Source organism: Pantherophis guttatus, chromosome 1, assembly GCF_059756535.1.
Source record: "Pantherophis guttatus breed Tessera chromosome 1, ASM5975653v1, whole genome shotgun sequence".
In the NCBI taxonomy this organism is placed as follows: Eukaryota; Metazoa; Chordata; class Lepidosauria; order Squamata; family Colubridae; genus Pantherophis; species Pantherophis guttatus.
Window position 1 is genome coordinate 278,307,175 of NC_142063.1, and position 16,301 is coordinate 278,323,475.

Here is a 16,301-nt window from a genome sequence, read left to right on the forward strand (position 1 = left end):
ACAGGACTGCTGAAGTACCCAGGGCAGTCACATGCAATACTAGTTCTGGTTTCTAATATGTTGGCTTGGTTGAGAAGCTGCCACATTTATTCCTCTGAACCATCCATCACCAGTTTGTAGAATTGGCCTTGCATTACCCAATGTTAGGATAATCCAAGACTAATTATGGTAGTCTTCTACTAAAAGAATAATTAATTGCTCTGTTGCTATTATCAAACATTAGGTATTGAGTTTAAAAATCCCTTCCCTGGGTTTGGTTTGGTTTGGTTTGGTTTTTGAGGATTTATCATTATTTTAAGGTGACACTTTAAAAATGTACACCTGATTAGATTTGCTATCTAACTCAGGAGTGTCAAGCTGGTGACTCATGGGTTGGATGCATCATGCACAGGCCATGCCCACTCCAGCTCTTCGAAAGGGAAAAACATCGTGAAATGTTACATGACGGCAATGTCACACTGTGAGTTTGACACCCATGATCTAACAAAAGGCCTTAGGAAGGATGTGTAGTTAATAGGCAGATACAAGAATTCCTGCTGTGATTGTCATATTTAAAATGAGACAAAGAGAAATAGATGCAACTGGAATGACATGCAACTGTGAAAAATTGTACTGTATTAACAATAAATCATTAAGGAAACTGCTATTATGAGAGCAAAATAATGGCATGATGGCAATGTAGTTGAAAACAATAAGACATATTGGCAATATCATAGGAATTTCCAACTGCTCTGTACAAGTGCAAATAAAAGATCATAATAAAGTTTGTCACAAAAGTAGCATAAAGATAATACAAATGAAAAATTATATTGCACTTCTAGATTACTGCCATAATTACTGATATAAGACATTTCATGGCAAAGTAATTTCCCTTGTGTTTCTTCCTTTTTTATTTCAATATCCCCAAGAGATAATTATTGCTTCCCTTATTTTATAATTTGAGAATAAATTATTACTTTTATATTGCAGACAGCTGTTTCTGATCCGGAAAGAAAAAAAATGAAACGGAAAGGGGATCGTTACTCAACTCAAACGTCTCTAATTGTGGCTGCATTAAAAAGATTGCTTCCTATTGGGTTAAATATTTGTGCACCTGGTGACCAAGAATTAATTGCTCTGGCAAAAAATCGATTGAGCATGGTAGGTTTCCTCTATAAATCATTTCTATATGTAGAACTTCATTTAATATGTTCAGTATTTGAGGATGGACTCCTATCTGTTTGACAGTGTTAAAAATACTGCAAGAGTCTTGTTATTGTTTATTATTTATTGATTTATATTTCTTAACCACCTGTCTCACTTTGAGAGAGGCTCTATGTGGTATACAATATAATCAATAAAATTACACATTAAAATCAGAATATTTTAAGATTTAAAAAATTAAAATTATAAAACAACATTATAAATATTTCAAAAGATGAAGAATTCTAGCAGGGATTCTCATGGCATCAGTATGTATCAGAAAGCAATATGAAATTTGCCTGGTTTAGTTTTTCGTAGAAGAAAATTGGCTTCCTGCAATTAAAAATAATGCTAATTATGGGGATTTCTTGTCCATTATTTACTCTTTTTTAAAACATATGATAACTAGCTTCTTCAGAGGTTGGTCTTTTCTTCTGGGACACACTTGGGTGACAACAAGAATGATATCAGAGAGGAGCTTTCCCCAAATGTCAACAAGATGCAAAATGATAAAAAAAAAACACTTTCCAAATAAATATGAATGAAGTTGAAGTGGCTTAGATACCAATAATACCAGATAGCTGCTGTATCATAACTAAATGGAGCTGGTTGGAGAACGGAGGAATTCTTTCCTCTAGGTTATTCTTGTTATGGTTGTTACAAAAGAATCTTTCACCCAAGTAAAGATTGCTCTACTATGGAATTCATAAGAACATTTATAATAATTTATATTATTATAATTTATAATACGTTTAATACCATTTTGCATATTTATCATGGCATGCTGAAAAATTTCAGCTTTGCAAGGTGCTTAGAATTATTTTTCTGCAAGGGCTATTCCCTTCTTATATAACATTTTTCAGTAAAATATTGGTATGTTTTCTCAACAGAAGGACACCGAGGATGAAGTTCGAGATATTATTTGCAACAACCTCCATTTACAGGGCAAGGTAGTTTTCAAGTATTAACAACTTTTGCTTCTGACCTAATGTTTTGAACCGCAAGTTATATATGAGTGTAAGTTGACATGTATATGTGTACATCTGTTCATGTATCCATATGTGCACACCAGCTGTTGAGCCAAAAATTGTTCAGATATCTCTGAAATGTAATCAATGATTCTAATGGTCTCATAAATAACAATAGCAATAGCACTTAGACTTACATACCACTTCACAGTGCTTTACAGCCCTCTCTAAGCAGTTTACAGAGTCAGCATGTTGTCCCCAACAATCTGGGTCCTCATTTTACCCACCTCGGAAGCATTGAAGGCTGAGTCAACCTTGAGCCAGTGAGACCCAAACTGCCGAACTTCTGGCAGCCGGCGATCAACAGAAGTAGCCTGCAGTACTGCATTCTAACTACTGCACCACCGTGGCTCTTAAAGTTAAACTTGTTCCAAATAAGTGTAGTGATTTATTAGATTATCACAGTAATTCCAACAGTCTATATACAATTGTTTGGTTATGCATAATTTGAGACATATTTTTAGTACCTTGCATATATTTTCTTGCAGCTTGAAGATCCTGCAATTAGATGGCAGGTGGCCCTTTACAAAGATCTACCGAACAGAACTGATATCACTTCAGATCCAGAAAAGACTGTGGAACGGGTTTTGGATATAGCTAATGTACTTTTCCATCTGGAACAGGTTAGGTGTATTAGTGACATTTTAATATTAATTAGTTTTACAGATTCAATGTAATTCATTTTACTGTGGAAAAATGCCCTGCTGATATATGTATATATATATTTACACTGAAAATATTTGTTTTACATTATGTTCTTCCAAAAATCTATTGCACTCCATGAATATGCTAGTAGTCCTTGCTTAACAACCATTCATTAAGCTTCTTCACTCACCTTTACCAGGAAGCACACCTTTCCTCATGATGAGGCAGCATAACAGGATCTGGGGGTGCACAGAAGGGAGAAGCAGTATAGTCATTCTGTTGTTTATGCCTGGGTGAATATTCAAAGTATTAATCAGGAAATGAAAGAAATCATTAGTCTGAAGCACCCATACAACGCACCTTGGCTTTCTTATATCAACTGAAGTGACATATGATGGCATTTAAAGTAGCAGTTTATTAAAAGGCATAATGATAAAATGACTGATAAAGTTTAATAGTAAATTTTATTAAAAAGCATAATGATAAAATGACAAAGTAAATCACAAACTACTTCTTGGGATAGACAATATCATCACCAGATGGATTTGTAACTGGCTTACAAACAGTACTCAATGAATTGTCCTTAAATGGTACTACATATACATGGAAGGAAGGAAGCAGTGGGGTACCACAAGGTTCCATCTTAGGCCCAATAACTCTTCAATAGCTTCATAAATGACTTAGATAAGGGAATAGAAGGGGAACTCATCAAATTTGCAGATGACACTAAACTGGCAGGAATAGCCAACATCCCAGAAAACAAGCTCAAGATCCAAAAAAATCTTGACAGACTTGAACAATGTTCCCTATCTAACAAAATGAAATTTACTGTAGAGAAAAGTAAGGTTTACACTTAGGCAGGAAAAACCAAGGGTACAAGTATAGATTAGGCGAAATCTGGCTCAAAAACAGTAATTGTGAGAGGGACCTTGGAATCCTAGTGGATGATAATTTAAATATGAGCTAGCAATGAGCGGCAGCAGCTAAAAAATCCTAATACTTGGTTGTATAAACAGAGGCAAAGAATCAAATTCACATGAAGTATTAGTACTGCTTTATAAAGCCTTAGTAAGGCCATACCTGGAATACTGCATGCAGTTTGGTCACCACATTATAAAAAACAAGTTGAGACTTCGGAAAAAATGCAAAGAAGAGCAACTAAGATGATTAAAGACCTAGAGACAAAAACATAATGAAGAATGGTTTGGCTAGTCTAGAGAAAAGAAGGACTGGGGGGGTGGGGGTGGGACATAATAGCTGTATTCCAGTATTTGAGAGGCTGTCACATAGAGGAGAGGGTCTACTTATTTTTCAAAGCACCAGAGGGCAGAACAAGAAATAATGGATGGAAACTAATCAAGGAGATAAGCAACCTGGAATTAAGGAGAAACGTCCTAACAGTAAGAACAATTAACCAGTGAAACAGCTTGCCATCAGAAGTTGTGGGTGCTTCATCATTGGACGTTTTAAAGAACGGACTGGAAAGTCACTTGTCTGAAATGGTACAGAGTTTCCTGCTTGAGCAGGGGATTGGACTAGAAGATCTCGAAGGTCCCTTCTAGCTCTATTGAAATTTTTGAAATTTCTGATTGACTTTGTGCTCCCAAAAAAGAGGAAATGTCTTCTTGAAGTTCCTTTACTCTTCTTGTCTTCTTGAAGTTCTTCTTGAAGTTCCTTTACTCCTTTGGAGAATTCAATTTAGTATTCTTAAATGAGGTATATTTAACTAAACTGGGGATTCTTCCATAACCTAGTCAAGGTGACAAAAACAAACAAACAAACTTGTGCACTTTGAACGTGATGGAATCTCACATCAAAATATCTTTGGATTGGGAAAATCATTGATATTCTATTCTGGGTAAAAACTGTTGTGACCTAGGTTTCCTAAGTCATTAAAACACAGGAGTAGTCCCAAAAACCTCTCTTATTGCAACAGTTGTGAATTACGTTCATTCATAGCTGAGTCCCAATTAGTTGTCAAAAGTCCTTCAGGAGAAGTCCTTTGGGATAAACACCAACCTTTATCTCCCTTGAGATAAATGCCTACTTTGCAAAGCCACACAGAGTCCAGAATCAAACAGAGATGCCGGCTGGGAACAGAATTAACAACATTGCTTTCCTGCAAAGGGTCCATGTGCCTTTGCTCCTTTTTTAAGCCTTATGGGAGGGGCCAATCATCTCCAGGTCTTACTCCCAAGTCGTCCCTTTTGTTTTAACTGTTCTTGTCTTCTGGCAGCTCTGTGCACGCGCGCACTAGGAACAGGCTCCTCCTGTTCCTCTGCCTCTCTTATGTCCGACTCTGGAGGCTCCAGAGTCCGCACATAACTCCCAGATGGCCCTGGCCTTCGATGCAGAGCCATCTCTGCCTTCGATGCAGAGCCCTCGTCCAGGCCTTCCCCAGACCCCAGGACTGGCCCATGTTCCTCCCCAGCCTCCTCACTATCCAACTCTGCTGCCAGCTACGCAGGCTGCTGGTGGACCACAACAAAAACATTAATCCTCATCTACACACAGTCACCATGTTCTTCTTAATGTGGTTGTATTTAATTTTAAAATATTTACACTCTTTCAAGTGACATATTTTTATATATAGTTTAATATCCTTTCTTTTATCCACATACATAAAATTAAATGCATCATTTTGATTTTTTTCTACTTTATTTTCTTTTATTATTTCCAGAACTTCTCTAATCGTGGACGGAAATGTTTCAGAATGGGAAGTATAGTGTATATGCTCATATGTTATGTTAGGAATGTATTGGTTTTGCCTTTAATAATTTTGTTTATGCATTTTGATGTGTTAAATCTCTAAATATCTGATTTGTGATTACTTTTTTAAAGTGTGATTTCTCCTAACTTGCTTGCTCCACTTTGGTTTATTCTTACGTTTGAAAGGTTTTGCACTTAATCTGACTGAGGGTTTTTGTATTACACTTTTATCTCTTTCTTTGTCTCACATTCACAATTCCTTATTTGTATTTCAGTTATTCAGTGCACTAATCAATTTATTTTATGTCCTCACAAGGTGTGCTTTAAGTTCTAGAGTTTGTTTTACTATAAAAAGGAATCAAACTTTCCATATATCTTTCCAGGATGAATCACATAGGCATGCTGTACTTTCGTTCTATGTTCAGAATAAATATTTATTCAATTTCTATAGCTGTCCATATTAGCCAATAACATTATCTACTATGCAGTACATAGTATGTATTTAGTATGTAGTGACGTTAATAATGGGAAAAATCTACAAAGGAAAATAATTTAGTGCAATTGTTACTTTTATAGCAATATAGTCATGCTTTATAGAATAGACAAATGACACTCGCATGGACAAAAAAGCAAAATGAAGGATGAAGACAACTAATTTAATACAGAAATAGTAATGGTAACATAGTAATGAGCAACCAATAACTCAATCTATAATGCATTCTACTGATCATTTTGCCACTCACCAGCTCACCATCACCATCTCAAGAATCCTATGTGTAACAAAATACTTCGTAATTCTCTATATAGAAAATTATATGCTCATCCTGTTTTTTTCAGAAGACAGTCAAACTGAAGTGCTGTGAGCATAATTCAGAAATATCCAAGATGATCTTGCAATTACTTCACCTAGTCTTTTAGTAAAACAGATTATTCTGCCTATTTTGGATTTTTATCCTATTTTTCTATTGGCACAGTCAACATGTCTTGAAGAAAAAAAGGCAAAATTATAAACATTCTAAAAGTAAAATCAATATAAAATCAAAATAAAATCAATTTAAAAAATCACAGTTAAAACTTGGTGAAAAATAGGCAGTTTCCTCATTTTCCTAAATACTGGGGGTATGAAGACCAACTATACTTTTGTGGGGTGGGATGTTCTCTGAGGTTGGTGGTTTTCTTACAAACATTTCATTACCAAACTAGGTAACATCATCAGTGGTACTTAGCACTGATGATGTTACTTGGTTTGATGATGCAAGAAAACCAAGTTCAGAGAGCCCTAAGTACCCCTAAGGTTCAACCCTGAGGTGCATATAATCTCTTGCAAATGAAGGTAAATATACATGTCCCAGGATAATATTGCAGAATCCAATCTGAGTCGGTCACCACGAAAAAAATTTATTCCAAGCTTTGAGGCTCATGCTGGAGCCCATCATCAGGAAACTTCTTTCTCTCCAGAACATGTGCACTGGGCTATTCAATGTGCTGCATTTGTATGGTTCTTGATTGTGTGTAGATTTTAGTTGTTAATTGGGATGTTGATGGCTGGCCAGTAAGCTGTTAATTGTTGTTTCCTTGTGCTAACGCATCCTCGGCTCCTAAGTACCTGATTTAACTAATTTATGCATAGAATACCCCAGTGCACGGATTCTGGAGAGAGAGAAGTTTCCTGATGATTGATCCAGCAGGAGCCTGAATGCTTAGCCTTTGGTCCCAGTGATCAAGAATAGATCTTGCAAATGTTCTCTTCTATCAGCAAGTATACTTTCTTGGGAAGTGGAGTCCACAATCAGAGAGCCAAAAAAAGAAGGAAATATGTTTTCTAAATAAACAATACAGGTAGTTTTCACTTAACAACTGCAATTGGGACTATTGCTAAATTATGTGATTATTAAATAAAACATCATGTGATTGTGTCTGACTTACAACATCAGTTCTTCTGCAGTCATTAAGCAAATCACATGCAGTTGTTAAGCATGATGCTATATGACTGTGATTTGCAAATTTCTGCTGGCTACCCCATTGACTTCACTTGATAGCAACTGGCTATGAAGGTTGCAAATGGTGATCGTGTGACCATGGGATGCTGTCATGATCGTAAAATTGCATATTGGTCATAAATCTACATTTTCAGCACTATCAAAAGTTTGAGCAATTGTTGAATGAGGCAATCATTAATTGATGACTACTTGTATATAGAAACAAAATATTTTTTCCCCTAATTTCTTAACCTACAATAAGTGATGCAGAAAATATAGAGCAAAACAGAACATTCTTTTAGGTATCTAGATTAATCTTTGTGGCTTTAACCCTGGTTTTTCACATGTTTACTTACAATTCCTGAAACCTGAATTTAAAAACAAATTATTGCTATGGTATCAGGTTGATTAAACTTCCCAGAGGGTATGCATCAGTGGTGGGTTGCTACCGGTTCACCACAGATAGGGTGAACTGGTAGCGGCGGTGGCTGGAAACTCCGCCCACCCGCCCGGATGCTTCTGTGCATGAGCAGAAGCATTGCGCGCGCACGCATGAGTGAACCAGTAGCAAACTAAATTGAAACCCACTATGCATATATCTGGAATTTAACAATTTAATCTATGATTGTCGATAGTTTGACAAAGATTGACTACAATTTTAAAATATTGTACTCTTAGTTTGCAGCTTATACAATATTTGATTATACTCAGATGATATAAATACTTGTTTTCTCTATTATTGAAGTTACTAGAGCAAAAGTTAATAATTAAAATGGTTCTCGACCAGTGTATTTAGAAGTTTATGCTGCACTTCAGCTGACTTTATTTAGTTCTAATATTTACAAAATTTCATTTTAGCAGCAAAATCCTACGCATATTAACTCAGAAGTTAAAATTAGATTTATTTATTTGACTTTTTTAATCCTGCTTTTATTATTGTTTATAAATAACTCACAGTGACAAACATACCTAATGCTCCTTCTTCTTCCTGCTTTCCCCATAACAATCCTGGAGGTGGATTGGGCTAAGTGACTGTTTAATTCAGTTTTATTCACATTCAGTTGAATGGGATTTACTCCTTTAAAATAAATAAGCATCTATGAAGTGACTTCTGATTTTCATTTTTTTTGTTCGATAGGTTGAGCATCCTCAAAGATCAAAAAAGGCAGTATGGCATAAACTCTTGTCCAAACAGAGAAAAAGAGCTGTGGTGGCTTGCTTCAGAATGGCGCCACTATATAATCTTCCACGGTATGTCCAATCTCTACAGAGAATAGAAACATAACAAAATTACAGCGCACAGTTCAGCAACATTAATAGCTTTAGAAAAAAGACATGTCAAAAGGATGTAGGAGTAATTTCTTTAACGTGAAGGTCCGTTCACTGGGACATTATTTCTTCTTCATATAAATTAGCTGAGAGATATATGCTGTTTCTGTATACAATGATATATATTTTATCTAATAAATATTTTAAATATTCAATAAGTGGGCATACATTTTAAAATATATATATTTTGTTGACTTTTTTTAAGGCACCGAGCTGTCAATCTTTTTCTTCAGGGATATGAAAAGTCCTGGGTGGAAACAGAAGACCATTATTTTGAAGATACGTTGATAGAAGACTTAGCAGTATGTTAGAATTGATTGAACTTTTTAAGATTCAACTGTTTATTTGTTTTGAATCGTATTGTAATATGCAACCTGGCCAAATTCGGCCATTAGTAAACTGTAGAATTTGCTCATTGTTTTGGTACAAGGTAATTATACAAAAAAACAACAACCAACCAAAAAAAAAAAAAAACCCACACCAAAAAACAAAAAAATGATTCAAAAATAGTGGGAGATACCTTATCTCATTCATTGGCATCCTTCAGTCTCAAAAGACTATGGTATTGTGCTCTGGAAAGACAGCATCTAGTGTGACTAAAAAGGCCAATTCGAGAGTGGCATCTCTTCCACACTGAGGGCAGATACATTCTGTCCCCTGCCCAGCCCCCAGATTTTGCTAGTTCCGGGACTGCCTCTTTGCCTCAGCCTGCTGAACAAGTGTCGAATTGGAGAAGACCATGCGTCTTTAGCCTCCAAGCTGAACAATCGGAGGTCAAGTTTTCCCAGTTGTTAATGTCCATTCCCAGGACCTTAGGTCCCTCTTGCAGATATCCTTATATCGCAGCTGTGGTCTCCCTCTGAGGCGCTTTCCCTGCACTAATTCTCCATACAGGAGATCTTTTGGAATCTGACAGTGGGAGATATACTACAAGTTATATGTCCTGTTTCTTGTAGACTGCAAGAAATCCTTTTGAGGCAAGGATATCTAGAATTTTATATATCAAGTTGCATAAATTATAAATATATATGCTATTTTTGTTCCTTTTCAACACTGCAGCTGTCACCCTAGCCTTATATTTGCCAGTATAATTATAGAAGTTAATTCTAACATTGATAATGATACATCATTTGAGTTTCAAAATATGTCTTTCTGATTTATTATCAGCCTAATTCTGATTTGTTTTACTTTGACAGATGTTCCTTTTTTCTATCTTATTAATGCATTAATGTGCATTAATCTACAATATGTAAATTGACTTTGTATGGCTTAATATGTATTTTGACTCAAAGTATGGTATAACATTTGGAAGGTATGCAAACCTATAAAAAATTGAGTTTGGTTTTTCATAATGATTCAAGAAATGTAATTCAAGTCAGTTCATATTTAAATATCTTAAGATCATATTCTCAGGCATCCCTAATGTAAATTTGTTTGGGAATAAGTTTGATGGCTATCAATATGATGTCCAAATATAACTACATCTCAGATCTCAAACATTTTCTTTTTATGTTCTTATTCTTCTCTTTCTTGCTGCAGAAACCTGGAGCAGAACCAACAGAAGAGGATGAATGTATTAAGCGAGTTGATCCTTTGCATCAACTTATTTTATTATTCAGCCGAACTGCTTTAACTGAAAAATGGTGAGACAAAAAAGAGAAGATATTAATGATTCTTTGTAAATTGCTTTCTTTTTAAAACTAGATACAAAATACTTTTTGTGAAGTTGAAAAAAGTGATGTGAAGTTAAACATTAAAGTACTATCAAGGCTAATTCATGAAGTTTGAGCCAATTTGGTATTCAGGTATATCTACAAAACCTCTCATCAATAAATGGTGGAAAACCATTAAACTTTATACAGATTTAATTAGCAAATAGGATTGCGCAAATAGGATTATTTTCTTACTGGTTATGGTAGAGAAGAAATTGCATGATTGATATTTCTCTGTTGGATTATTAGAAAAAACAGAATCCAAAACAGCGTACCATATATATTTTTGTATAAGCCCTTAATTGATAAGCTGACCATTGAATTTTTAACTAAAATACCATGAAAAGTGTTTCACCCGTGGATAATCCAACTTGCATTTTTCATGTTATTTTGGTTAAAATTTCAAGAATATACTTATCTGCGGGTAGACTTATACATGATTATAATTGGGAAATAGGGGTACTTTAAAAATTATTACTGTATATACTTGTAGATAAACCCAACTATAGATAAGCTAATTTTTGGGATGCATTTTAATGCCTACAGTTCTCAGTTTATCTACCAATATATACGGTATCACTAGGGACTCTGGGCGACTAATAAAGGGGAATATATATATATATATATATATATATATATTCCCCTTTATTAGTCTTACCATACTTTCTTACATATGTAAATTTTACCCTAGATACAGAACAGCTCGAATGATAATTGTAACCTCCTGTTTTTTCTTTTCTATACCACAGTAAATTGGACGAAGATTACTTGTATATGGCATATGCTGATATTATGGCAAAGGTATTTTTTTTCACCAAAATCCATAAATTTATTTTTGTCACTTGTATCATCATTCCTTGACTTAAAATACAAACTTTGATACTTTCTAATCAAATGAATATTACAAATTCCCTTCTTCTTTGCTGATTCACCTTTTAATCTGATTCTTTCTGTCCACCATTTCTTGGCTGTAAGATGACCAAGAGGCACCAGCAGTCTTGGGGATGTATTTTTCCCATGGCATTAAAATTCTAAGTAATTGTTGGGAATTGACTACATACCATAACTTTGACAGCTGAGCCCAATAATGTAGCAAACCCAGCAAAGCTTCCTGTGAACAGTTCCTTAATGTTATGCAAGATATGCAATTTATGTCTGCTTTATTTTACCTTAATCAGAGCCAGAAATAATATTGAAACTAAATATATTTTAATAATAATAAAAAAAACATTTGTGAGCACAGTGTTTTTTTCAGAGCTGCCATGATGAAGAAGATAACAATGATGGAGAAGAGGAAGTGAAGAGCTTTGAAGTAAGATTAATACTGTCTACTTCAATCTTTTATTTTGTTCATTATTCCATAGTGTCCCATGTAGCAACATTTGTTGTTCATGCTTTTCAATATGTAAAAATATAATTCTGATAACAGATTTTATTTGTTTGATAAAATATTATTTAAAAAAATACTAAAAATCTGACCACATTAAAATTCAAAGTTAAAGTATTTTCCATTAGTTCCATAACAATTGAGAAGAGTTTTGATGAAGAACTTCCGAAGTCTTGTTTGAAACTCTTAAGACAAATACTTGACCATGGATTTTGTTCACTGAATATACTTAAGTAGCATCAGTATGATGCTCTGATGCTCATAGAGATTACTGCTAGATATTAAAGTATATTATAGCCAGCATATAAAAGGCTTTATAGGGTAAGACCAACTTAAAGAATAGTATTAAGAGACCTGTGCTAGTGAACCATTATTATGTGATTCTGGTTAGATATTTATGAGAAATGTTGCTATGATTTGCATCATTTAAAAGTGTTAAATTAAGAGTTCCCTCCCATATAGTTTATTACAGTCTTTACCTGTTATTATAAAGATATACAGATAGTCCTTGACTTACAACCATTCATTCAGCAGCTATTTCAAGTTACAACGGCACTGAAAAAAGTGACTTATGGCCAGTCCTTGCACTTACAACCATTGCAGCATCCCCACAGTCACATGATCAAAATTCAGGCACTTGGCAACTGGCATGTATTCACAATGGTTGTAGTGTCCTGAGATCATGTGACAGCATTTTGCGATCTTCCCAGTTGGCTTCTGACAAGCAAGGTTGACTCAGCCTTCCATCCTTTCGAGGTAGGTAAAATGAGGACTCGGATTGTGGGGGCAATAAGCTGACTTTGTATAAAATAGAACACTGTTCGGGGGGGCCAAAAAGCCCTACAGAGCAGGTATATACAAAAATATGAAGGCTATTGCTTAACGCATTGTAAGCCGCCCTGAGTCTCTGGAGAAGGGCGGCATATAAATCGAATCAATCAATCAATCAATCAATCAATCAATCAATCAATCAATAAACGTTAATGGAGGAAGTGTGATCCACTTACCAATTACAATTGTTGTTCACTTAACAACCATGGCAAAAAGAAGTCATAAAATCGGACATGACTCACTTGACATTGGCTTGCTTAACAACAGAAATTCTGGTCCCAACTGTGGTAGCAAGTCAAGGATTATCTGTAAATAAAGACAGCCAAATCTGTAATTTCAATTTCTACATAATTGGATTTAAAATTATCTAAGTCCAACATAGAAATGTAAATTCTGTCTGCCCTCTTATTTTTCCCATTCCCCCAGGTATCTCACCTTACATATACAATATGTGTTTCTCAGATAAATCAAGATAATAATACCCAGAGGAATGGCTCAAGTTTGTTTTGCCATTCATGTATTTTGTCCTCTTGGATATGTGCTATGTATCATAAGACCAGCCCCTCTATATTCTATATGAAGCAACATATTTTTTATTTAACCGCTTGGTGGAGTTCTGGGCAAAGTAGCTGATGCTGGAAAAAATCAATCTGGGTTATAAACTTGTCTGTCAGAAGAAACTCATCTGTGTATTGAGATTATGAGCTTTGGGTTAGATAAAGAGATGTTATCATTTTAATGTTGCTACCTTGTACTTGTTGATAGGATCAAAGACCTTTTGAGATCACCCCTATAAATTTATAGAGCAATCACTCACTATAATTCTGTATTTCTTGCCACTAGTGAGTGGAAACAATTAACACTTACTTGCTCTGTGATGGGTCAGTTGTCACAGATTGTACATAAGTACATTTATGGCACTTCATGTCTGTTATTTATTATCCAGTCCTTATCAAATTAGCTGTGACAATTGACATAGATAAATCTGAAATTCAGTTGTACGAGACATCTTTGAATGTATCAACCGATATGGCACAGCTATCAGTGTTTCCAATATATCTTCTAGATAATGTAGTATTGGGTTTTTTTAAGCAGAATTTGAACTGTTTCAGTTCTAATGAGTGTAGTGTAAAAAGTCTTTTTAAAACTACAAGTGACCAAATTATAAAAATGCAACAAAAATAAAGTGATGTTCTCATTGAACACAAAATATAGACAATACTTATTTATACTAAATTTATACTATTAACAATTTATTAAATTATAAAAGTTAAATGCTGCCCTACACTGAATTTCATGTTATGAGAACACTTGTTCATAAAATACTTCATTTTGATGTATAAAGGAACACTGGGATCTCTATAGAACTCAAGTAATAACAATTTAAAACCTTAATTTTATTAATTGAAAAAGTTTAATTACATACTCAGATGCTTCCCATTTTTTTGCCAGCCAGTAAGAATTTCTATTTCTCTTCATAACATTGAAAAGTGTGTTGGAGCAAGCAAAATATAAATTATGATAGATTAGAGATTTTTTATTATTATTTTAAAGCACTGAATTTTATAAGAAAGTTGATTATATGTATCATTGCAATTATATATATTTGTTTGTAATAAGGAGAAAAGCTTTAGTTTTGCTGTTCCCTCAGTGCAAGTAAAAAAATAACATAAACTATAAATCAAATTAAAAGTACCTGTATTCAGAACTCTTCTTTGTCACTTTGGTATTCTTGTCCTTAACCTTCATCTTTGTCTGCTACCACTAATTACTGTTGTCTATGTGGGAAGTATATATCTTTTGTTGTTCGTTTTCACTTGCCACTGTATTTCCATCTTGTAAATTATTATAAACCTTTGTTAAAGACGTGTCTATTTTTAAAGTATCCTTATTAGTAAAAAGTATTCATAAAATTAGAATTTACAAATGAATTTGAGAGTTATCAAGTAAAACTTATGGAGCTCGTTCAGCTGAAAACTGCTGAAACTTTGTTAAATATCAGGTCTTTTAAAAACTAAGAGGATGTATAAAGTATATCTTTAATGTGATATGACTGTTAAACAAATCTATATTTGGGCAGTTCCGGTTTCTATAAGAGAGAATGTATGAAACAATTGAATGTTAAATGAAGCCCTACAGGTTGAAACTTTTCTGGGTTTTGCATTTAAATTTTAAGTTGTCATGAAACATATGGGGAACCAAGCAATCGTTCTTCAAGAACTACAATTTGGACTGTGCATTTAGTTGATCAGCTATCGTCAGAGTACTTTGGACAGTTTTCTTATTGCTATTTCACTTCTTATCCTCACCTTTCCTTAAGGTCACAGGATCCCAACGCAGCAAGGTAAAATAATGTGTTGTGTGATTATGTGGGGTTAATTTTGTGACATGTAGTTTTATTAGACTCAACATCTTGGACAAGTTTTCTTAAGCAGCCTTGATACTTTAAAGTCTTTGCAGTTCCAAAAACATAATATTTTCCAATTAAATTATCAGTTTTTCACCTGAATTCCCAATGTTGTAATTAGAATCTTAATTTTTATTTTTAGGCCAATCATAACGGAGTATGATGGATGAAGCTTTTTTATTTACACTCAATAAATGCTAGATGATTGATAAACTAATGTTAATATAATTACAGTGATTACGGTGAAAGTTGAACAATGATTAAAGATATTTCTTATTACCAATCTTAATGTCTATGGAGATTCTCAGTCATCCAGATCATGGTTGTCCCAAAGGTGCTTTTTCAAAAAAACAACTGGACTTTGTTTTTCCTTGAAGATGTTTCACTTCTCATCCAAGAAGCTTCTTCAGTTCTGACTGAATAGTGCAAATGGGTGTGGAACCTTATTGGAACTGCTGAAAGGACAACATGGTCCTTTGCACTATTCAGGTGATTCTGCGGTCACAGATAAACTTCCAAGTGGCTCCAATGACTGTCAGAAAGAATACTAACAACCAAATGACTGCAAGGAATATAAATCCTTCCATCCTCCACCATTAGTCAGAATTGAAGAAGCTTCTTGGATGAGAAGTAAAACGTCTTCAAGGAACAACAAAGTCCAGTTGCCTCTTGAAAAAGCACCTTTGGAATTCCAATCTTAATCCATGTAATTTCTTGTTAGAATATTATTTATTTATATATATAATGTGTTCAAGAAAATAATTTGCCCTAAAGCTCAGTAAAGTCTGATGTATTTCTTATATGTAATATATCTTCATGCAAAATCATTACTGAACTTTTACAATACTGAAAGTTAGAACATTCTACAAATATCTGATTTTCCACTTTTTTAATAGGTTATAGATATGGTAAATGCATGAGAAACAAAATCTAAGAAGTTGCTCTTTCTAATATTTCCTTAGTCGTGACAAAAGACTTTTTGACAATAGAAACAAAGACATAAAGATTGCATAAATCTTTAATAAAAATGGCCTAGGTACTTTGAGAACAACATAAGCAAGTGATCCTAGAATACGAAAGCAAGATTTAAGT

At 34.2% G+C, this 16,301-nt stretch overlaps 1 protein-coding gene across 1 annotated transcript in view; it reads left to right on the forward strand.

The window, feature by feature from the left end:
* The window catches only part of RYR2 (ryanodine receptor 2), a 279,138-nt gene that overhangs the window by 214,438 nt on the left and 48,399 nt on the right, over positions 1-16,301 (forward strand). The window contains exons 72-81 of the mRNA XM_060692369.2: positions 970-1,140; positions 2,073-2,132; positions 2,699-2,833; positions 5,536-5,570; positions 8,681-8,794; positions 9,078-9,174; positions 10,412-10,515; positions 11,334-11,385; positions 11,840-11,896; positions 15,123-15,146. Coding sequence (XP_060548352.1) covers positions 970-1,140; positions 2,073-2,132; positions 2,699-2,833; positions 5,536-5,570; positions 8,681-8,794; positions 9,078-9,174; positions 10,412-10,515; positions 11,334-11,385; positions 11,840-11,896; positions 15,123-15,146 — 849 coding nt within the window. The remainder of the gene's footprint in view (positions 1-969; positions 1,141-2,072; positions 2,133-2,698; positions 2,834-5,535; positions 5,571-8,680; positions 8,795-9,077; positions 9,175-10,411; positions 10,516-11,333; positions 11,386-11,839; positions 11,897-15,122; positions 15,147-16,301) is intronic.